The following is a 23,045-nucleotide window of genomic DNA, read 5'->3' on the forward strand; positions in this document are numbered from 1 at the left end:
ATATAAGTAAAATGTAGTGCACATTGGACAGAAACTATTAGAAAACCAAGATGTTTAACAGGATTGTGATATATTTATGATGGCTGGAGAGAACCTATTTTCTCTGATAGGGGAAACCAGGATAAGGGAGAAAGCCTTAAAATTAAAGTGAGACAGCATTGATATCAGGAAGCATGTCTTTACATAACAGGTGTAGAAATCTGGAACTCTACCCTAAAAAAAACATTAAAATTGTCAAAACAAAGATTGAATGATTTTGGGTGGGATTCATCAACATCTTCAGGTGACCGATGGGAACCCCAATGCCCTGCTGAATTGGGAAAATCAGGATCCCTGCCATAGCTATTGGATTCACCCGACCTGCCCCTCTGGCCCCGATTGTGCAGGAGGTAACCTGATTATAATACAAACCCGCAATTTGGAATACAGTTTAGCAGGCTTGACAGTCCATTCAACTACCCCCCTCCCCCCTTGCACCAAGCTTGCTTTGATGCTGGAAATGACCAGTAGGGACCAAGCATGCTGAATCCTGTGGGTCCAGGGCAATGCGACCAACCCCTCAGCAAAAAGGGGTATCCTTTCCCCCCCCAGCACTCAAATAACAGCTTACCAACCCGACGGGTGGGGATATGAGATGGCATGGATTGGTATATGAAGTATTTAGAGGGTGAATGTGTGTGAAAGGTGAGGTTTGTATTTATATTTTAACTGGGACTTAGCCTCACTGTATCAATGCCAGCCTTTTAAACTGTCCGCCCCTGCACCCAGCAGCACTTGTGACTGCTTCAGAACTCTTTCTCAGGGCAGCTGGCCCAATCTAGCCCATACCTGTCCCCTCGCAATGAAGACCCCCCCCCTTCGAGGGCACTTTCTCCCCAGGCAGGCAAGCCAAACCGGGGACTTTGAGATCGAAAATCCAGGTCAACAATCACATCAGTAATGTCTCAGGACCTATTTTAACATGTGGCAATGGGCTTGAGGGAAAATACTCAAAATCTCTTGAAAATACTTTTGAAGAATCTTTTGAACTGAGTTCACTTTTGCATCATAGGATGGTATTCAATGCTGGTAATGGGGGTCTCATCTTTTTTTCAAGTTCACACCTCCAATGTGGGCATCACTGGCTAGGCCAGTACTTACTGCCTAATTAATCCCTAATTTCCCTTGAGTAAGGGATGCGCAGTTATCTTCTTGAACCACTGCAGTTCATGTGGTGTAGGTACACCCACAGTGCTGTTCGGGAGGGAGTTCCAGAATTTTGACCCAATGACTGAAGGAATGGTGATATAATTCTGACTCAGGATGGTGAGTGACTTAGATGGGAGCTTCCATGTGGTGATGTTCCCATCTGTCTGCTGCCCTAGTCTGTCTAGATGGTAGTGGCTGTGGGTTTGGAAGGTATGTCTAAAGAGGCTTGGTGGGTTCCTGCAGCTGGAAAGCAGAAGACAGCCCAGTTTTAACCCTTTTGAGGAAGGCCCACTGGTAATAAGTACCTGTTAGGTGGCCAGTGGTAGGCTGTCCCTGGGTCAGGCACTATGGGTGTGGAAATCCCACCTCATTGAAATTAACCAGCCAAGCAGAGACTGGCAGCTGCCCATTGCAGATATCACTGGAGAATGGTAGCAGCTGCCAGCAATGGACCCAGGAAGAAGTCTAGTATCGCTGAAGGAGCCAGGCCACTGAATGAGGGTGATAGGGTGTTTTTTTGAGGGTGGAGATTACAAGAGAAGGGGAGAGGAGGTGGAGGCTCTTACCCTCCCTTTCTGATGCCAGGTTCCCCTATTAGGCATTGATTGCCTTTGAACAATGAACCTCATCATTGAATACCAGCGACTGCTGGATGAGGCCAGTAAGTAACATTAATTTTCTACTTGAGGGCCTCAATTGACAGTAGGGGAGAAGGCAATCCATGAGTTTTCTCACCCCAGGTTTAAGAGAGGCAAAGACGGGAGCATGGCAGGGTTCTTACCCAGCCTCCCCCTACCCATTTAAATGCCCGTCCCGTCATCAAATTTGCCACCGGGATGGACATTAAATTCCATCCAGAATTCCATAGGTTTAGTCAGAATTGGGATAGAATTGGAAGGTTTGTTTTGAGAATGAGAATCCCAGTATCATATTGAGAACTCTGTCAGAATCTCAGTTGGCTGTAATAGTGACTGGTTGCTGTGTTCTTTGGTAACATTGTTACTTTTCATTTTGAACAGGTGTCTTGTTTACCACCATGTTGTTTGGTCCTGCATTTGGTTTCATGCTGGGGTCCTTATTTACAACGATTTATGTGGACGCTATCTTCATTGACACAGGTTAGTTTTTCATTTTTGAAAAATGCGAGATTAGAAATTTGGCATTTAGGAATTGTGATGTAAATAATAACTCACTGTGATGTGTAAATTGTTACCGCCATTTGAAAGCATCAGAAAGTAGACCTGCATTAGTCAAGTGTCAGGATTCCAGAAGTTGCATCTCGGCCGGAATTCTCCCAAAAAAAAGCTAAGTGCCCAATGGACAGAAAAGCAGGAGATTTTCCTGCTCGTTTTTTGGGATGTATTTATTTTAATTAATCTCCTGCACTCTGTGCATCACAGAGTGACTCAGAGGGATTCACACCGGAAAGTGTGGGGGGTGGGGGCTCATCTTGCCCAAAAGGCTGGCAGTGGGGAGATTGGCACACGTGCACTGGCCCCTTCACATAGCCGGCCTTCCAATTGCCAGCCTCCCCAACTGTTTCCCGCTTCTCCCCCAATTGCTGACCTACCAACAACTGCCTCCCCCACCCCCCACTGAGCCAGCCCCAATTGTCACCCCTGATTTCCCCACCCAACCCCAGTTGGCCCTGCCACCTTGGCACTAACCAGTGTCTGATTGCAGTGCCAGGGTGCCACTGCCCAAGAGGAACTCCCACCCTGTCCCTGACTTCCTCAATAGCTTCTGTTGCCAGCAGTGGATTTTACAACTGTTCCTCACCAATGGGAACTAGATGTGCTCACCTGGCACGGGGTGGGGGTAGCGGAGACACTAGTGGGACTGGAGCCTAGTAATTTCCAAATGGTAAGTCACGCTGACTTCTGCTGTGGGTCTGATTATGTGGAAACAAAAGGGCCTGGGAGACTTGCAAGCACTGCTACAGGCTCCCTGCTGATGTCCCACAGCCCACTGCACTAGTCAAGCAGCACAGAGGGCTGGGAGAATCCAGATCTGCATCTTTATCAAGGTTTCTAAATAGGCTGTACCCACAAAAATATAGTCCCAACAAAAATCACAAGTAACACTCGGTGCAACTTCCTCTGAATATTTTGTTGATATAATGAGATGTTTTATAAAGTTATACCTCCCTTCCCTCTGCACCCTGGGTGAAATTGACATCTTTCTCTGTGAACCTCAAAGGAGTCTGCTCTCACTTTCAGCTTCTGACAGGGAGAAAGTGACATTTCTGCTACAGGATGGAGCGCTGCAGTGATTTAAAATCCTGCCAGATGACAGGGGGCATGAAGGTTAAAGTGACCTGGCCACTTCAGAATTTTCACAGCTGACAGGAATGCAGATTTTGATCACAAAGCTGCCTGAAAACGTCATGCGGGGGGGTGATCTTCATGTCTGCGATGGCTAGAAGGGGCAGTCCAGCAAGAGACCTGCATCGCAGGGAAATTCCACCCCCCCCCCCCCCCCCCCCCCCTTCCAAGTTCAGGGCCAAAGCAGGGGAGGGTGTCAGTGCCAGGGAGCTAAGTGTCAGTGTAATGTTGGCACTGCCAAGGCATGTGGTTTGAAGGTGGACCTGAGTGGAGGTGTGAGGAGGGAGAAGGTCTGAGAAGGGAGCCGGGGCTGAGTGGGGGTTGGAGGGGGAAGGGGGCTGAGGGGGAATCAGATCAGGTCACCGTTATGCCTGCATGATGTGGTGTGTTTTTTTTGCGGGGGGAGGGGCGCCGAGGCCCATGCATGACTGGGATGAGTGGTGTTCCCCTGGACCTTCAAGGTCCAGCACTCCATGCCCCATGGGTGATTATCATCTGCAAAGCCCGTCCAATGCAGTTCCCGCTGGGGGGCCGGATGCATGGCAGGGGAATGATGAACGGGCCATCAAGGCGGATTGGGTGAATCCCAGTTGCCTTGAAGCTTGTCAAAATTCCTGATTCTTGCCCAATGCCCATTCAGTGGGGCATTGGGATTTTCATGGGCTGTCTGCTGAGGCTGCAGATCCCGCCCAAGATTATTGCAATGCACAGCTGACATTTTTCAGATGGTAAGCCCCCAATGTCAGAGGGCATGTTTTGTGCTCAACAATGTCTCACGAGCAGCAAGTGATAAACGAGTACTTCACTCTTTGTTGATATTGGCTGAGTGATAAATTCAGCCAGGACATGAGAAGAATTCCTATGCTGTTTTTTGGAAGGTTGCATTCGATCTTTTATTCCTAGAGTCATAGAATTCTACACTGCAGAAGGAGGCCATTTGGCCTATCAAATCTGAACCGACTCTCTGTAAGAGCCTCTTGCCCAGGCCCCCATCGTATTCCTGTAACCTCACGCATTTACTTTGGCTAACCCAAGTAATCTACACATCTTTGGACACCAAGGGCAATTTGTCATGGCCAATCCACCTAACCTACGCACCTTTGAAGTGTGGGAGGAAACCGGAGCACCCAGAGGAAATCCACACAGACATGAGGAGAAAATGCAAACTCCACACAGACAGTCACCCAAGGCTGGAATTGAACTTGGGTCCCTGGCACTGTGAAGCAGCAGTGCTAGCCACTGTGCTGCCCCCTTTATCTGAGAGGGAAGACTTAATTTAACATCTCATCTGTAATGTCCCTCAATACCGCATTGAAGTGCCAGTCATATGTGCTCAAGTCTCTGAAGTGAGGCTTAATGCCATGACCTCCTTGACTGAGAGGTGGAACAGCTTCCATTGAGCCATGGCTGATATATGCAGAGGAAATAATCAAAAAGAAATGAAGATAAATAATAAGTAAGAACAAAAATGTGGTATTACAGTACAGCATTGTATATCTGTCAAGTTGGTGCATAAATTTGCGTTTTCATTGTTTTTATTTCATCTTTTAAAAGATCACTGCACCTTCTTTGGTAACTTGAAACTTTATTGTGTCAAATCTTATGTATAAATCACCATTGTGTCTGTTTAATTCTAAAACTGGAGGAATGACATTTACACCAATGACGCATACTCCAGTGAGATTTATAACATGGTTTACAGAGTAAATGAAATTTATTGTGGCAGAGCCAATGTTAATTTTCACCACAATCCCTTGTTCAGCTGCTTCTGCCAAAAATCTAATTGATACATGGTTTAGCAAAATGACAAGCTGTAAAGTACATCAGCAAGTAATTGTAGTGACCCTGGAGCAGTCCTGTGCTGTCACTTGTCTGAATTTGGGATTTGATAATAATTGCATATCAAGAGTGATTGATGGAATAGTCCTGACCTAGTTGCAGCAGCTGGAGGTTTGATGTTTTCCATCCCTTTCCATTATGGTCCTCAAAGGAGCTGCATTATGTATTACCCATTCAGCGACCATATTTTTGAAATTCTGCTAATTGGCTGGATCAATCTCTAGGACTTTGTAATTCTCCCTCTTTTTTTCAGCAAAATTGGACATCAACCCAGATGATCCTCGGTGGATTGGTGCGTGGTGGGCTGGCTTCCTCCTTTGCGCTGGACTTCTGTTCTTCTCTTCTCTGTTTATGTTTGGCTTTCCTCAGGCCATGCCAAAGAAACACCACACACTGAGCAAAAGCTCACAGCAGCCCATGCTCCCGGGGAAAGGCAACAAAGAACAGTCAAAGCTAACTATAGAGGAAAATAAGAAAGAATGTAAACAAACCAGTGAAGCAACATGCACGGGATATTTGAGAGGTGAGCACCTTATAAACATATTTTCTTCTGTTAACAAAGTACTGCCTTATAGAGGCATGGATAAGACGCGAATAATTGTGGTGACAGGTTAAGCTACTTTAGCTGTTGTAAATATTATACGTAACACTACAGCTGTTAATTATTCACAGTTAACTTGTCCAAGCGACGCATTAATATTTTTGGAGGTTCATTTTTAGCTTGCCTTAATTGCAGGAGTTACTTTGAAGGAGCCTCAGTAGTTGGAATAATCAGTATGAATGAAAGACCAGTGAAGAATGTCTCAACTTGGTGCAGTAGCCCTCTGATGAGAGTGCTTATGGACACAATGGAAGGGAAGGGAGAATAGGTCTGAGTCTTTAATGTTGTTGTTTCAATAACATCCTAAACCCTTGGGACAGAGAACATTTCAATAAGGGGGAAAACAGTTGCACTTAGAGAATTTTGAACACCTTCCTTGCATTGCCAAAGGTCACCCCCGTGGACATTTGCCCATGAGTTTGGTAGCAGCTTCTTGCCATAGCCCCCATCTGAGGGTTGAAGATTCAAGCTACTGTACATTTGATTGGATTGTGGGCATCACATCCGCCAGGATATGATCCTGTCTTACATTGAAGGATGCAAGGATTCCAAGGAGTGGTCCATTGAGTGACACTTGACCATGTATAATACAATGGTTCACTAAGGGAATCTTAGTACTGTGCGTGGTTTGGATTTGATTTAATTTATTATTGTCACATGTATTAGCATATAGTGAAAAGTATTGTTTCTCTATATAGGCCAAGCATACAGTACATAGAGAAGGAGAGAGTGTAGAATGTAATGTTACAGCAGGGAAGAAACTGTTCTTGAGTTGGTTGGTACTTGTCCTCACAGCCCAGTGACTTATTGTAACCAGCTCTAACACATCAGTGGTAACAAGTTGTTCAAATTTTTCTTTGACCTAGGGATGAATTGCACATGGCATCGCTTTGTGACTTGTTGGATGACTAGTTAGCTTTATCGTGAGTTTCACTTGAACTCCCTTCATTGAGCCAAGTCTTTCTTCACATACACTCTTGTAATTATCCAGAATTTGCTGTGGGTCTGTTTTGGCATTGTCCAATCTGTTGACAGCACTCCAGCTAAGCTTAATTTTCTCCAACCATGATCTTGTAAATAAAGCTGGACAATTACCGTGGACCACCAAGCGAGGCAACTGCACTGTTTGTCCACTTATCTCTACAATTCAATGGAACGATCCTTCTGTGTATGTCCTTAAAATCACATCAGCTGGTTTTAAAAGGAATGCTTCAGTTTTATTGGCATGTCATCTCAGGAAGTAAAGATACAGCGACACTGATATCAATCTCTAGTCATAATATCCAGCAAAAACAGAAATGCTGGAAAATCTCAGCAGGTCTGACAGCATCTGTGGGGTGAGATCCCTATAATATGTTGTCCACTTACCTTTGGAATCATCCAGAATTTGTGATTCATCCTGTATGGATAAAATGTTCAGTTGGAGCGCATCATTATATTTTTGGGTGTTCCCTTCTTCATAGTCGTAATCCTTTTCTTCCATATTGTAGATTATTTTTGTAGAATGCAATTGTGATTCTTGAAGGTACCCAGATTCACCTAAACTACAGAATAGAATCCCTATAGCGTAGACAGAGGCTACACCAACTCCCTATAAGATCAACTCACCTCCACTTTATTCCCATTGCCACCCCTAGCCTACATATGTAAGGACACAAAGGGGCAATTTAGCGTGGCCAATCCACCTAACCTGCACATTTTTGAACTGTGAGAGGAAACCAGAGGAAACCCACGTAGACACAATGAGAATGTGCGAACTCCACACAGTCAACCAAAGTTGAAATTGAACCTACGTCCCTGACGCTGTGAGGCAGCAGTGCTAACCATGATGCCACCATGCCACCCATTCTGAATCATCTTCCTAGGGGAAACTGGCTTCTGCAAAGCTTTTGCCACAATTCTTAAACTGACTATCCTGGCTCCAGCATTCACTTGCTGGATGGCCCATTTTGGCACTCCTGTGACATGCTTGCTGCTGTTTTGACTTCTTATGGGCAGTTCCTAACTTGTGGATCTTTATTCCTGCACCATATCGTGAAGCCTCTTTAGCAGCCAGTTCTATCAACACCACAATTTCTATTGCTGCCTTTAAAGTCAAAGCATGTTCAGTGAGCAATCTCCTTTGGATAGCCTCATTTTGGGGACCACAATCTAGATGATCTGGGACAGGCAATGAAGCAAATCAAAGTGTAAGGAAATGTTTTGTGAAATGCATTCTTTGTGCACCAACATGTAACGAGGCATGGGGAGTAGACTAACCATTGTTGACCTGCTTTGACCCTGAAAACCTCTGAATGCAGTCCCTCTGATGACTCTGATGACACAAAGATGAGTGGAAAAACAAATTGTGTGGAGGGTGTGGAAAGTCTGCAGAGGGATCTGGATAGGCTGAGCGAGTGGGCGAGGACCTGGCAGATGGAGTACAATGTTAGCAAGTGTGAAGTTATCCATTTTGGCAGAAATAATAGTAGGAGGGATTACTATTTAAAGGGTGAAAAGCTGCAGCATGCTACGGTGCAGAGGGACCTGGGGGTCCTTGTGCATGAGTCGCAAAAACCCAGTCTGCAGGTGCAGCAGGTGATCAAGAAGGCGAATGGGATGCTGGCCTTTGTAGCGAGGGGGATAGAATATAAAAGCAGAGAGGTCTTGCTGCAACTGTACAGGGCACTGGTGAGGCCGCAGCTGGAGTACTGTGTGCAGTTTTGGTCGCCGCACTTGCGCGAGGATATTTTGGCCTTGGAGGGAGTGCAGAGGTGATGAGGGGGTTGGACTATGAAGAGAGACTGAACAGACTGTGTCTGTACTCGTTGGAGTTTAGAAGGATGAGGGGGGACCTTATAGAGACGTATAAGATAATGATAGGGATGGATAGGGTAGAGGTAGAGAGATTCTTCCCGCTCAGAAAGGACAGCAGGACTAGAGGGCACAGCCTCAAGATAAGTGAGGGGCAGTTTAGATTGGAGTTGAGGAGGAACTTCTTCACTCAAAGGGTGGGGAATCTCTGGAATTCTCTGTCCGTTGAAGTGGTGGAGGCTACCTCGCTAAATATATTTAAGTCACAGGTAGATAGGTTTTTGACAGACAAGGGAATTAAGGGTTATGGGGAGAAAGCGGGAAAGTGGAACTGAGCCACTTCAGATCAGCCATGATCTTATTGAATGGCGGGGCAGGCTCGAAGGGCTAGATGGCCTACTCCTGCTCCTATTTCTTATGTTCTCTGTCTCTGGGTGGTTAAAAACGGCAATCATGCAATAACCTTTGTGTTATTGGCACCAGAATTTTCCACAAATTTCTGATATTCCCCTTTTCTGAATCATCACTTTCACAGCCAGAAGCAATTACAAGGTCATCCAGAACCCATAAGTGAAAACTATTATTTTAGACTTTATTCTTTAACATACTGCTGTAGATTAGAACTGAAAAGAATATTGTTCTTTACTTGCATATTAGTTGTTGCTACAAGTATTCCACTGTACTCCATTGGTAAATGGAACTCTCTATTTTGTGGCATTTTTGATTGACAGGTACCAGCCATTCCCCACACATACCAAATAATAAACAATTTCTGCTGCATCTCTGGAGAGCGGTCCTTTAGGGATTGTTCCATAGACGGCCTTTCATTTACATTTTGCATCATGAACTTGGGTGTTTTGCCTTCGTGCACCACCGTGCTACCAATAAAAAAATAGAGTAACTATTCTGAATCGTTCATCTCCAAAGAGTGCCATTGTTGTAAAAGATTCAGCAATTGTCCCGTATAGCTATGCCCTGATCAAATGCTCTGCCTCCAATGTGCGCTCAGCTTGGACACTGGGACCTTTCCCTGGTGTCTAATAAGGACCCATTGTGCAAGATTTGTTAGATTCTGCCAGTGCATGCCTTTTGTCTTTACTGAAGATCATCAAAGGGAAACTATTGCAATAGAGGGATCACATGAGCTCATTACTGCTTGGAACAAAACTTTGTTAGTGTTTGTATAGGTGATGAAAGGATGCTGCGAGGAATGACTGTTTTATGAAAATGGCTCTGGGAGGAGGTCGGTGGTCTGGGAGGCAAATAGTTTGCGGGATTTGCAGAGACCAGTAAGGAGAGAGAAAGGTGTGTTGAAGAAGATCACATGTACTAGCCAACCTGGTCAAAGAATATTCAAAAGAAGGCTCACATAAATTGAACTTGCTGCAAAAAGCATTTCCACGTCAATGTGAAATCAACATTGTTGCCAACACAAAAGAACAGCATGCATTTAATCTATACCAGGTTTATATTGCCACGTTGAGGGCAGCATTAACTTGAATGCACACTAAGTCACTAGGATATGTTACAGTAATTATGTTGGCTAATTGTTAACCAGAAAGTGATCTGGACGTTTTGCCTTCGTGCACCACCATGCTACCAATAAAATAAATAGAGGAACAATTTAAGTTTTCGCCTCCAAAGAGTGTTATAAGAGGTTCAGCAACTCTTCAAATAGCCATGCCCTGATCAGATGCTGTGTCCCCAGTCTGCAGTCAGCTTGGACACTGGGACTTGCTGGCCATTTCTTGGTTATTAGCCAACATAATTCCCCTTTAAGAGTTTGCGGTTCACAGGATTTTCAAACAGGGCATTGATCACCTTTGAACTATTCATTTTCTCAGATCCCTGCCATAGGCTTTTGAGTAAAGTTTAATTCCCAGTTACTCTACTAATCTTCCAACAAGAAGTGCAGAAGAGTTCCAGGTTGAGAAACTTCAGTTATAAGGATAGATTGGAGAGGTTGGGACTGTTGGCCTTGGAGAGAGAAGGCTGAGAGGAGATTTGATAGAGATGCTCAAAATCATGAGGGAGCTGGAACAGTCGATAGGGAGAGACTGTTCCTGTTCATAAAAGGGAGAGTACAGATTTAAAATTATTGGCAAAAGAAGTAGATGTGAAGTGAGGAAAACCTTTTCCACTTAACAAGTGGAATACACTGGCTAGAAGTGTGGTGGAGGCATGTTCTCGAGGCATTCAAGAGAGCATTAGATGATTACTTGAATAGAAGCAATGGGCCCTATTTTACCATTTTAATTCTAAGTGCTGGGTGGACTTGAAACTGGGTGTTTCAGATCCAACTTTTAGGCCTGTTCTCAGGTGCCCCCATATGCACGCTGCCTGAAAGAAAAGCAGCGATTCTGAATCATGCTGCACAAGCTGTGGGCAGGGCTTAACACACCCGAAACGCTGCAGCTCTGATCGGAGCCTTCAACTGCACATACGTAGTAAAAAAAAAAGAAAAAGACCCCCCAGCCACATCATTCCTGGGCTGTATAATGCCTCCCCCTGGCCCACACAGACATTGCCCCACCCCAAAAGTAACTGCCTTATCCCCCACCGCCATTCAGACCAGTTGCAGCCCGCTGCCCCCTTTCTCTCCCGCTGATCACATGCACAGTGGCAGTGGACCTCCCCCCCCACCCGCCCCAGATCACATGCGAGTGGCAGTGGACCCTCCCTTCCCCCACACTGGTGGGAGGCGGGGGGAGTCTGCTGCCACTCGCTTATGCCGCTGTTTAGAAAAGGTAGCAGACAAAAGGTAGGGAATTATAGGCCGGTTAGTTTAACGTCTGTAGTTGGAAAAATGCTTGAATCCGTCATCAAAGAAGAAATAGCGAGGCACCTGGAAAGGAATGGTTTGATAGAGCAGACGCAGCATGGATTTGTTAAGGGGAAGCCGTGTTTGACGAATTTATTGGAATTCTATGAGGATGTGACTAGTGCGGTAGACAGAGGGGAACTGGTGGATGTGGTGTTTTTAGATTTTCAAAAGGCGTTTGATAAGTTGCCTCACAAAAGGTTGCTACAGAAGGTTAGGGTGCACGGAGTTGGGGGTAAGGTGTTAGCGTGGACAGAGGATTGGCTGTCTAATAGGAGGCAGAGAGTTGGTATCAATGGGTGCTATTCTGGTTGGCAGTTGGTGACTAGTGGAGTGCCCCAGGGATCGGTGCTGGGGCCTCAGCTATTTACCATTTATATAGATGATCTGGAGGAGGGGGCTGAGTGTAGGGTGATGAAATTTGCTGATGACACCAAGGTGAGTGGAAAAGCAAATTGTGCAGAGGGTGTGGAAAGTCTGCAGAGGGATCTGGATAGGCTGAGCGAGTGGGTGAGGACCTGGCAGATGGAGTACAATGTTAGCAAGTGTGAGGTTATCCACTTTGGCAGGAATAATAGTAGGAGGGATTACTATTTAAAGGGCGAAAAGCTGCAGTATGCCATGGCGCAGAGGGACCTGGGGGTCCTTGTGCATGAGTCGCAAAAACCCAGTCTGCAGGTGCAGCAGGTGATCAAGAAGGCAAATGGGATGCTGGCCTTTATAGCTAGGGGGATAGAATATAAAAGCAGGGAGGTCTTGCTGCAACTATACAGGGCAGTGGTGAGGCCGCAGCTGGAGTACTGTGTGCAGTTTTGGTCGCCGCACTTGGCCTTGGAGGGAGTGCAGAGGAGGTTCACTAGGCTGATACCGGAGATGAGGGGGTTGGACTATGAAGAGAGACTAAATAGACTGTGTCTGTACTCGTTGGAGTTTAGAAGGATGAGGGGGGACCTTATAGAGATGTGTAAGATAATGAAAGGGATAGATAGGGTAGAGGTAGAGAGATTCTTTCCGCTTAGAAAGGACAGCAGGACTAGAGGGCACTCAAGATAAGTGGGGGGCAGTTTAGATTGGAGTTGAGGAGGAACTTCTTCACTCAAAGGGTGGTGAATCTCTGGAATTCTCTGCCCATTGAAGTGGTGGAGGCTACCTTGCTAAATATATTTAAGTCACGGTGGATAGGTTTTTGACAGACAAGGGAATTAAGGGTTATGGGGAGAGAGCGGGAAAGTGCAACTGATCCACTTCAGATCAGCCATGATCTTATTGAATGGCGGGGCAGGCTCGAAGGGCTAGATGGCCTACTCCTGCTCCTATTTCTTATGTTCACTCTCTGTGCGATCAGAGAGCCATCTGACCCACCTCCCTGCCCGCCGCCTCCCCACCCCCCCCCCCCCCTCCGCCCCCCCACCAGAGATCCAACTTAGCTACTTCCCCCACCACCCCACCAGAGAGCCACCTGACCTGCCTACCTCCCCCATCACCAGAAAGCCATTTGACTCACCTCTCCCCACCCATCCCAGAGTGTCCAGATCAGACCTTTAGTGGACCATGTGTGTTTCGCACCTAGTCTGGATGGGTGAACGTGGTGATAAAGGGAGATGTGCCAGCCCATTAAATCAATTTAAATGCATGCAATTTGCCATCGTGCCCGTTTTGGGAATGGTCCCAATCGCAGCTATTTTCGACCATTGATAAAGGGGGAAGGGCATGGAGGCAGGCGTGGATCATACTACTTGTCTCACGCCTGAGTTTACCAAGTTTTCGCGCCCGAAAACAAACACAACTTGATGGTAAGATCGGGCCCATGTGTAGGGGACAGGGTAAAGGTAGGAGAATGGCATTAAGTCATAGGGTGGGATTTTACAGCCTCACACATCCCAAAACTGTAAAATGCCACCCAAGGTCAATGGGCCTTCCCACCACCTGCTCCGATTCCCATGGTGGGGAGGATAGTAAAATTCTGGCCTGAGTATTCATTTGGAGAGTTTGTGCAGACGTGATGGGTCAAATGGCGTCCTGTGTCATAACAATTCTGTGAAGATGCTTTCACTATTTTTACTTTACATATTCAGACAATTCAATGCGGTTCTTGCACTGAATTTCAGGTTATAATTTCATGTGGAGACTAGCCAGTTAAATTTTAATCCTGTGTGGATGTATAAACAGACTGCTTAGTATCACAGGCCATCTTTGGAATGATTCCAATCACACACCCATTGTGTAAACAATTCCATACCTGTTTGCAGACATAAATAGGTACGTTCCTCACCAGTATAGTAAGTAGCCAGAATTTTATTACCACTGGCTAGAAGCTGTCTACTGTCTGACAGATATTGTTGAAAAGCACTGAAGGCAGATAATTTGATCTTTTGAGCATCAGTGATAAGAGTCACTGTCTTTCAGGATCTATCACAAAAATCATTGAGTACTGAAAGTTTTGAAGGAGAAGAGAAGCAAATACCACATTTATTGCTTTGAAAACCTGCTCAATCATTGCATTAAAATGAAATATCCAGGAGAACAAATTTTGCTTCCTCAGCTGATGGTTAGTTTACTCATGCAGTCAACAGAGAGTTACACATGTCTGGTGATTTAGAAGATTCCATTTTGAAGACAGTTTACAAAAACTTGGTCTGCCTTCCCTTGAGTTTACAAGGTTGAGGGCTTATCTAACTGAGATGTTGAAAATGATGAAGGGATTCAATGGGGTAAATGCAAGGGAACTACTTTCTCTGGTGAGAGAATCCAGGATAGTGGAGCATCATCTTAAATTAAGAGCTAAGCTACTCAGGAGTGATTTCAGGAAGCACTTTTATACACGAAGGATGGAGGGAACCTTTACTCTTTCCTGCTGAAAGGCTGTGGATTCTGTTTGAATTTAAGTTTTCAAGTCTGAGAATCTGGTTAGATGAGGGCATCAAGGGTTATGAAGTAAAGGGTAGCTGAGTTGAGACACAGATCTAACTGAAGGATGGGCTGAATGGCCTAATCCTGTTCCTGTGAAGTGAATGACTAAGCAACACTTACAAAAATATATATTTTTGAAAAGAGAGACGGATTGCTAAAGCTTTTTATCGGGACAAATGCAAGAATGCCAAATTTTAAATGCTCACAACAATTCATGCTGTTTGGTTGGCAAGTCAACTCTGGTTGGCCAAGGCATGGCCATGGAGAAAGCAATGGAAAACAATCAGCTCTCAAAGCTCCCAGGTAATTCAAACAAGTGCAAGGCTTGAAACATATTCCTTTTGTTGCAGAGTATGGGTCCCTGCAAATGAAGGTATGTCACTTCTAGCAAGTGTGAATGAGCCGTGTTACAAAGCTTGACTGATAGTCTGAAATTGATTGATAGACAGTATTCAACTAGTCCACACTTGCATAACCTGAAGCAAAATGTCTGTTTTCTTTGTGATTACTTTAGATGTTAGATGTGTTTCTGTAATTGGGTGGCACTTGATGAACAATCCTGAATATGTTAATAGCTACACTAACAACATTGTTGCAGTTATTCTGATGAGTGCAAGATAGAAGCCTTCGGCAACATATCTATTTTTTTAGCAACGTTCATGTTGTATAATCCCAAACGATTGAATGTTTCTTTTAAATCAGACTCCCTTATCTCCCTCCATGTGAACTTTCCAGTAGCATTAGAAAGCTTTTTGCATGACACCCATTTGGCCACTCATGGAGTGTAAACCCAGACAACAAACATTAACAAGCTTTTCAAAAATTACCGGGTTCAAAATATATTCAAATCATTTGCAAAATGGTTAAACCATTCCACATGTTGTAAATTCAGAAACAGAAGTGAAGGATTAAGACCCGCCAAGCAGGGTTAACATGGATCTACCTCTGGGTACATTAATTTGGCAGGGACATCAATGCATTACTAATATATCTAATAATACTTTGGCTTTATAGAGTCATAGATTCACTTATGGCACAGAATGAAGCTATTTAGCCCATCAAGCTCCCATAGAGGAATCCAGTCAGTCCCACTCTCTCATTCCACGTAGCCCTGCAAATTTATTTGCTTTAAGTGCCCACCCAATTTCAAAGAACAATACAGCACAGGAAACAGGCCCTTCGGCCCTCCAAGCCTGCGCCACTCATTGGTCCAACTAGACCATTCGTTTGTATCCCTCCATTCCCAGTCTGCTCATGTGACTATTCAGATAAGTCTTAAATGATCCCAGCATGTCCGCCTCCACCACCCTATTTGGCAGTGCATTCCAGGCACCCACCACTCTGTGTAAAAAAAAACGTCCCTCTGATATCTGAGTTAAACCTCGCCCTTCTCACCTTGAACCTGTGACCCCTCGTGATTGTCACCTCCGACCTGGGAAGAAGCTTCCCACTGTTCACCTTATCTATACCCTTCATAATTTTATACACCTCTATTAGGTCTCCCCTCATTCTCCATCTTTCTAGGGAGAACAACCCCAGTTTACCCAATCTCTCCTCGTAGCTAAGACTCTCCATACCAGGCAACATCCTGGTAAACCTCCTCTGCATTCTCTCCAAAGGCTCATGTCCTTCTGGTAGTGTGGCGACCAGAACTGGACACAGTATTCCAAATGTGGCCTAACCAATGTTCCATACAGCTGTAACATCAGACTCCAGTTTTTATACTCTATACCCCGTCCTATAAAGGCAAGCATGCCATATGCCTTCTTCACCACCTTCTCCACCTGTGCTGCCGCCTTCAAGGATCTGTGGACTTGCACACCCAGGTTCCTTTGTGTGTCTATATTCTTGATGGTTCTGCCATTTGTTGTATAACTCCCCCCTACATTAGTTCTACCAAAATGCATCACTTCGCATTTATCTGGACTAAATTCCATCTGCCATTTCTCCGCCCAATTTTCCAGCCTATCTATATCCTGCTGTATTGTCCAACAACGTTCATCGCTATCAGCAAGTCCAGCCATCTTTGTGTCATCTGCAAACTTGCTGATGATACCAGCTACATCTTCTTCCAAATCATATATGTAAAGCACAAATAGCAGAGGTCCCAGTACAGAGCCCTGTGGAACACCACTGGTCACAGACCTCCAGCCAGAAGAATACCCTTCAACTGCTACCCTCTGTCTCCTGTGGCCAAGCCAGTACTCAACCCATCTAGCCACCTCTCCTTGTATCCCATGAGATTTAACTTTTTGCACCAGCCTGCCATGAGGGACCTTGTCAAACGCTTTACTAAAATCCATATAGACGACATCCACGGCCCTGCCCTCGTCAACCGTTTTTGTCACCTCCTCCAAAAACTTCACCAAATTTGTGAGGCACGACCTCTCTCTTACAAAACCATGCTGCCTGTCACTGAAGAGATTATTCTGTTCTAATAATTTTTTCGTTTTGAAAAATTTGATTGTTTACATTTCAATTATCCTCGTACATAGCGAGTTACAGGTCAATACCACTTGCTGCGTAATAACATTCTTCCTCACACTTCCTTTACATTTTACGCCCAAAACCTAATGGGAAGGATTTTCTTATCTATCTGATCCAAACCTGTAATAATCTTGTTTCCCTCTGTCAAATCTCCCATCAATCTCCTTTACTTCAATATGAAAAACCCCAGACTTTCCAACCTATCCTTATAACTAAAATTTCTCATCCCTGGAACCAGTCCGGTAAATCTCCACTGCACTGTCTCAATGACCTTCACATCTTTCCTACTGTATGATGACTAGAACTGGATGTAAAACTCTCACTGGGGTATAACAAGAGTTGTATAACATTTTAGCATAACTTCCCTGCCTTTGTATTCAGTACATATACTTACGAAGCCAAGGATCCCATTTGCTTTGCTAACCATTAAATGGGGGGGGGGGGGGGGGACTTTTCCTGCCACAGAGATCATAGCAGGCAGGGGGGGAGAGCAGACAGTGCAAAGATCTGTTGTCCTTGGGCGGGATATTCCAGTTTTGGATGAATGCAGCAGAAAAGTCCCACCTTATATGTCTTGTCATCTTCAAAGATCAACACGTGCATCCCAAGGAACCACTGTTCCTGCACACTCATTACAATAATGCTTTTATGTCCGTATTGCCTCTCCTCCCCCTTTCTGCCAAAATGCGCCTCATACTTCTCCGTATTAAATTCCATCCATTACTTTTCTGCCCATTTTGCTAGCCTATGTCCTGTTGCAGGTGATTTGTAACATCCTTACGGTTTACCATTGCTCCAAGCTTGCCATCATTGGCAAATTTTGAAATTTTATTCAATTTTCCAAGACCATTGTTTGGTCTTTTATTTATATTTTATGCAAGGATTAGTTCAATGTTATGAGATCTCTGTTTTCAAAACTGCACCTCACCCCATCTTTGAACAAGTGCTGAATGTTTAAATTCCTGCAGTGTTCTTTTCCAAATAAGACTTGTGTATCACAAACTGGCCTTGCTATTTTTCCTATCCAGATGTGCCACATGGTTGAGTAGCAACGACCAATTTACAATAATCAGTCAAGCTTGTAACATGGCTCGCTAGAGATGACACACATTCATTTCTAGGAGAACATAATTTTCTGGACTATGGCCATCTTAGGCGTCTAGCCAATCCATTCTATAAGTGGCCTGCAAAAGTCACAAATCCAGTGCATGTCATTAATAGGCTGGTTAACCTCTAGCCCTTAGAAGTAGATCATGTTTTGCTTCCATGTTTCAAGCAAATGACCCAAAACCCAAAGAAAATACCTCTATTAAGGCTAAGTATGAATGGTAAGAGAGGACTCTTGACCTTCTGCTTCAGCGAGCAAATCACTCTAGGAAAGTTGACTAATGCATAAAAACTTTCTGGAAGGCCAATCCTGAAGCATTCAGCATGTGACCACATGCTAACTAATATAAACATACTTAGATTTTTAATTTTCCAATAACAACATGGATGGGCAACTGTTAAAGTATAAAGTTTAAAGTTTATTAGTGTCGCAAATAGGCTTACATTAACACTGCAAAGAAGTTACTTTAAAAATCCCTTAGATTTAAACATTCCAGCGCTTGTTCAGATACACAGAGGGACAATTTAGCACGGCCAATGCACCTAACCAACACATCTCTTGGGCTGTGGGAGGAAACTGGAGTACCCGGAGGAAACCCGCACAGACTCTACACAGACATTGTCGAGCCAGGATTCGAACCCAGGCCCTTGGCATTGAGGCAGCAGCGCTAACCACTGTGCCACCCTTGTAAACCCTCCTCTGTTTCATCAAAACTCTTGGCTGACATTTTTTGTTATGGGCCTGCTACCATAATACAGAGTGTGAATCTTGTATCTATATGAATATAGTTGTTTAAATATGAAATGTACATGGAAAGATCTGATAACATTAAGCTGATTATTGCGTAAAATATGAGCAAATATATATTCAATAGATGGAGGATTGGTACAAACCTGATTGAATTGTTTGGATTTCACTCAAGGAAAAGCAATTCATTCTGCCGTTTTTAAATATTGCGAGCGTTTGTCATAAAAAGATTACATTGTGGCAATGCCATTATAGCAGAAAATTTCCTTTGTTAGTTCAGAATATTAGGATGTTCTTTTGAAATGTGTGCATGTTTTCTTTGAACAATTTGCAGAGGGTATCTATGTGAGGGTAGTTGAACTGCTTGTGAAAGAGTATGAATATAATGGAACCTGTGAGCTCTCCAAATAACTCTGGCAGCTTTAGATGTTTTCTTCAAATTTCTAAAGCTTAGGAATCAGCTTAATATTATCAGATCTTTCCGTATACAGTTTTACACATGCAACTGCTCCGTGAACCACGGATGTGTAAAATGCTACCTTCCATCCCCCACAAGCCCGGGAAAAATCTTAGGGAGAGTTGGAGGCAGAGCTTCTGGAATCAGGGCTCCAGCACCATCTTGGCTAAGGTATGGAACCTTTCTGACTCCTCAAAAATTCAGGTCAATATTTCAAGTCGAGGACCTTTTTTCAGAATAATGTTTCTCTCTCCATAGATGGCAACATGGCAGTTAGCACTGCTGCCTCACAGCACCAGAGACCTGGGTTCAATTCTGGCCTTGTCAGTGTGGAGTTTGCACATTCACCCTGTGTTTGTGTGGATTTCTTCTGGGTTCCTCCCACAGTCCAGAGATATGTGGGTTTGGTTGGATTGGCCATGCTAAATTGATTCTTAGAGTCAGGGAGATAAGCAAGGTAAATACGTGAAGATATGGAGATAGGGATTGTTGTTGGTGCAGGCTTGATGTGCTGAATGGCCTCTTTCTGCACTGTAAGGATTCTACAAAGCTACCAGATCTGCTGAGTTTTTCCAGCATTTTCTGTTTTTATTTTGGTCAGTGATATTCTTATCATGGGCTACAGTTACTGATTAGCATAATGTGTGCTGCGTAGATTTGAATTAACTTGATTAGACATCTTTTGAACTGTTTGGCAGAGTGGAAATAATGTCTATCAGCTTTTAACAAAAAAATCATATGGACAGTAGCTTTATTTCTTTAATGTTGAATAATGAGCAAACATTTCTTTACTGCCACAGGGTTTAGCAAGTCAAAACTTAAACAATCTGAGCTCTTGCCAGCAGTAGACTTTGATGATAAGGTTGCTATTTCAGGAGATACTAAGACTTTGGAGGTAGTTTTTACAGCTGCACCTGGTGGCAACGTAAATGTCACAGTTGATAATGGAAGCCATTATCCTTTGTGGCTATGAGTATGCTGACTCTCTTAGCCTACTGCAGATGCCACATTTGGTATGTTTTTTCACTTGCTGCATTGGCTTTTTCAGACAATGGAGAAGATATGACCAAGTAACAAAGCTAAAAACTACAATTTTAATAACAGCAATGCCAATTTTCATTTATACTATACATTAACCTAGTGAAATATCCCAAGGTGCTTCACTGGAGTATAATTAGACAAAAATTGACATCAAGCCTAAGACACCAACAACTTGTATCAATATCATACCTTAATGTAATGAAACATCACAACGAACTTAATACGAGCATTATAAAAGAAAGTATAACACCAGGCCAAATAAGAAGATGGTAGTCAGATGACCAAAAGCGTGGTCAAAGAGATCGGTTGTAGAATTGCCTCAAATGAGGAAAACGAGATACCAAGAGGCCTGTGGCAGGAATGCCAAAGCCTAGAGCCTAGGGAACTGAAGGTACTGCTACCAATGATGAAGCGATTAAGATTGGGAATGCACAACAGGACAGAATTAGAGCAGTGCGGATATCTCCAAGGATTGTGGGGTTGGAGGAGATTACTGCCACGGGAGGGGGTGAATGGGCATAGAGGAAATTTAAAATCAGAAGCTGGAACCAGTGAAGGTCAACAAGCATAAGAACAATGGCGGAATGGAACTTGTGAAGTAAGACTCAGGCAGCAGTTTTGGATAATCTTAATTGTATAGAGGGAGAATGTGGGAGGTGTACATTGTAACATCGGCTGGCCCAGAGGTAATGAAGGCATGGACGAGGGTTTCAGCAGCAAATGAGCTGAGAAGGAGTGATGTTGAGCAAAGTTACAGAATTGGAAAAAGGCAGTTGTGGAAGTGGCATGAGTATGAAGTCAGAAGTTCAACTCTGGAACAATGTGAGAGCAAGATTGTGATCAGACTGGTTTAATCTCAGACCAGTAAAAGGGATGAAGTCGGTCACTAGGGAATGCGTTTAGAGCAGGGGTCGAAAAAAGATGCTCTCGGTCTTCTAATATTTAACTGGAGGAAATATCTGCTCATCCAGTATTGGATGTCAGATAAGCAGTCTGATACTTTAGTAATAGCGAGCAGCCAAAAGAGATGATGGTGAGAGAGAGCTGAGATTTGTTATTGTACATGTGAAACCTAATGCCTTGTCTTCAGATGGTCTCACATCAGGATAAGATGTCGATGAGAAATAGAAGGGGGCCGAGGATAAATCAACAACAGATACATTAGGATGAATGAATAAAAGCTTAGACAATGTGGTAGGTTTGAAGGAGCATTTTAAAGGAGAGAGAATTTGAGAGAGAGAGAATAGTATTCTAGAGCCTAGGTAGCTGAAGGCACATTCTCCAGTGATGAGACAAAGGGAGTGGGGTGGGTGGGGCAGCACAATAAGTAAAAGTTAATTGGAGGAATGCAGAGCTTTAGGAAGGATGTAGGAATACGGAGCTTTAGGAGGGATGTAGGAATGCAAAGCTTTAGGAGGGATGTCAGACCATGGGAGGTTGAAGAGCTAGCAAGGTGTAAGCCCATGGAGGGATTTGAACATGAGGATGAGAATTTTAACATTGAGGCCTTGATGGATCCGAGGCCAGTATCAGTCAGCAAACTCGGGGTGAAAAGTCAACAGACCTGATGCAAGTTAGGATGTGGTCAATAGAATTTTGGCAGGGCTGAAATTTGCAACAAAATGTAGAGAATTCCAAGTCCACTTAAGAACATAAGAACATAAGAAATAGGAGCAGGAGTAGGCCATCCAGCCCTTCGAGCCTGCCCCGCCATTCAGTAAGATCATGGCTGATCTGTCGTGTCTCAGTTCCACCTTCCCGCCCTCTCCCCATAACCCTTAATCCCCTTGCCTATCAAAAACCTATCAACCCGCGTCTTAAATATATTTAGCGAGGCAGCCTCCACCACTTCAACAGGCAGAGAATTCCAGAGATTCACCACCCTTTGAGTGAAGAAGTTCCTCCTCAACTCCGTTCTAAACCACCCCCCCTTTATCTTGAGGCTGTGCCCCCTAGTCCTACTGTCCTTTCTGAGCGGGAAGAGTCTCTCCACCTCTATCCTATCCATCCCATTCATCATCTTATACGTCTCAATGAGATCTCCCCTCATTCTTCTAAACTCTAACGTACAAGCCTAGTTTATTCAGCCTCTCCTTATAGCTCAATCCCCTCAACTCTGGTATCAGCCTAGTAAACCTCCTCTGCACTCCCTCCGAGGCCAAAATATCCTTGCGTAAGTGCGGCGACCAAAACTGCACACAGTACTCCAGCTGCGGCCTCACCAGTGCCCTGTACAGTTGCAGCAAGACCTCCCTACTTTTATATTCAATCCCCCTCGCTATGAAGGCCAGCATCCCATTCGCCTTCCTGACCACCTGCTGCACCTGCAAGCTGGGTTTTTGCGACTCATGCACAAGGACCCCGAGGTCCCTCTGCACTGTCGCATGCTGCAGTTTTTCGCCATGTAAGTAATAGTCCTTCCTACCATTATTCCTACCAAAGTGGACCACTCGCACTTGCCAACATTAAATGTTGCAACATTTGATGTTGCAATAATAAGTTGGAAGTATTCAGTGGTACTCAGAATAGTGGTATAGTGGTATCAGAAATCAGATTCAAATTATATCTGGCTAGTAATAATCGAAAAATTAACAGAACACTCCTCTCAACTCTTACATAGAATATCTTCCCACACTCTGACAGAACTTGACATGAATTATAATTGAGGTTTCTGAATCCATGGAAGAGAAAAGAAATAGACAGTTATGCATCTACGCTTATTTCTCTCG

The 23,045-nt window shown here is 44.2% G+C and overlaps 1 protein-coding gene across 1 annotated transcript in view; it reads left to right on the forward strand.

Annotated features, from left to right (window-relative positions):
• Positions 1 to 23,045, forward strand: part of LOC145343133 (solute carrier organic anion transporter family member 3A1-like) — a 295,740-nt gene that overhangs the window by 222,924 nt on the left and 49,771 nt on the right. Inside the window, exons 3-4 of the mRNA XM_080189069.1 lie at positions 2,208 to 2,306; positions 5,605 to 5,874. Coding sequence (XP_080045195.1) covers positions 2,208 to 2,306; positions 5,605 to 5,874 — 369 coding nt within the window. The remainder of the gene's footprint in view (positions 1 to 2,207; positions 2,307 to 5,604; positions 5,875 to 23,045) is intronic.

Source organism: Carcharhinus amblyrhynchos, chromosome 5 (assembly GCF_965287045.1).
Source record: "Carcharhinus amblyrhynchos chromosome 5, sCarAmb.v2.hapA, whole genome shotgun sequence".
NCBI lineage: Eukaryota > Metazoa > Chordata > Chondrichthyes > Carcharhiniformes > Carcharhinidae > Carcharhinus > Carcharhinus amblyrhynchos.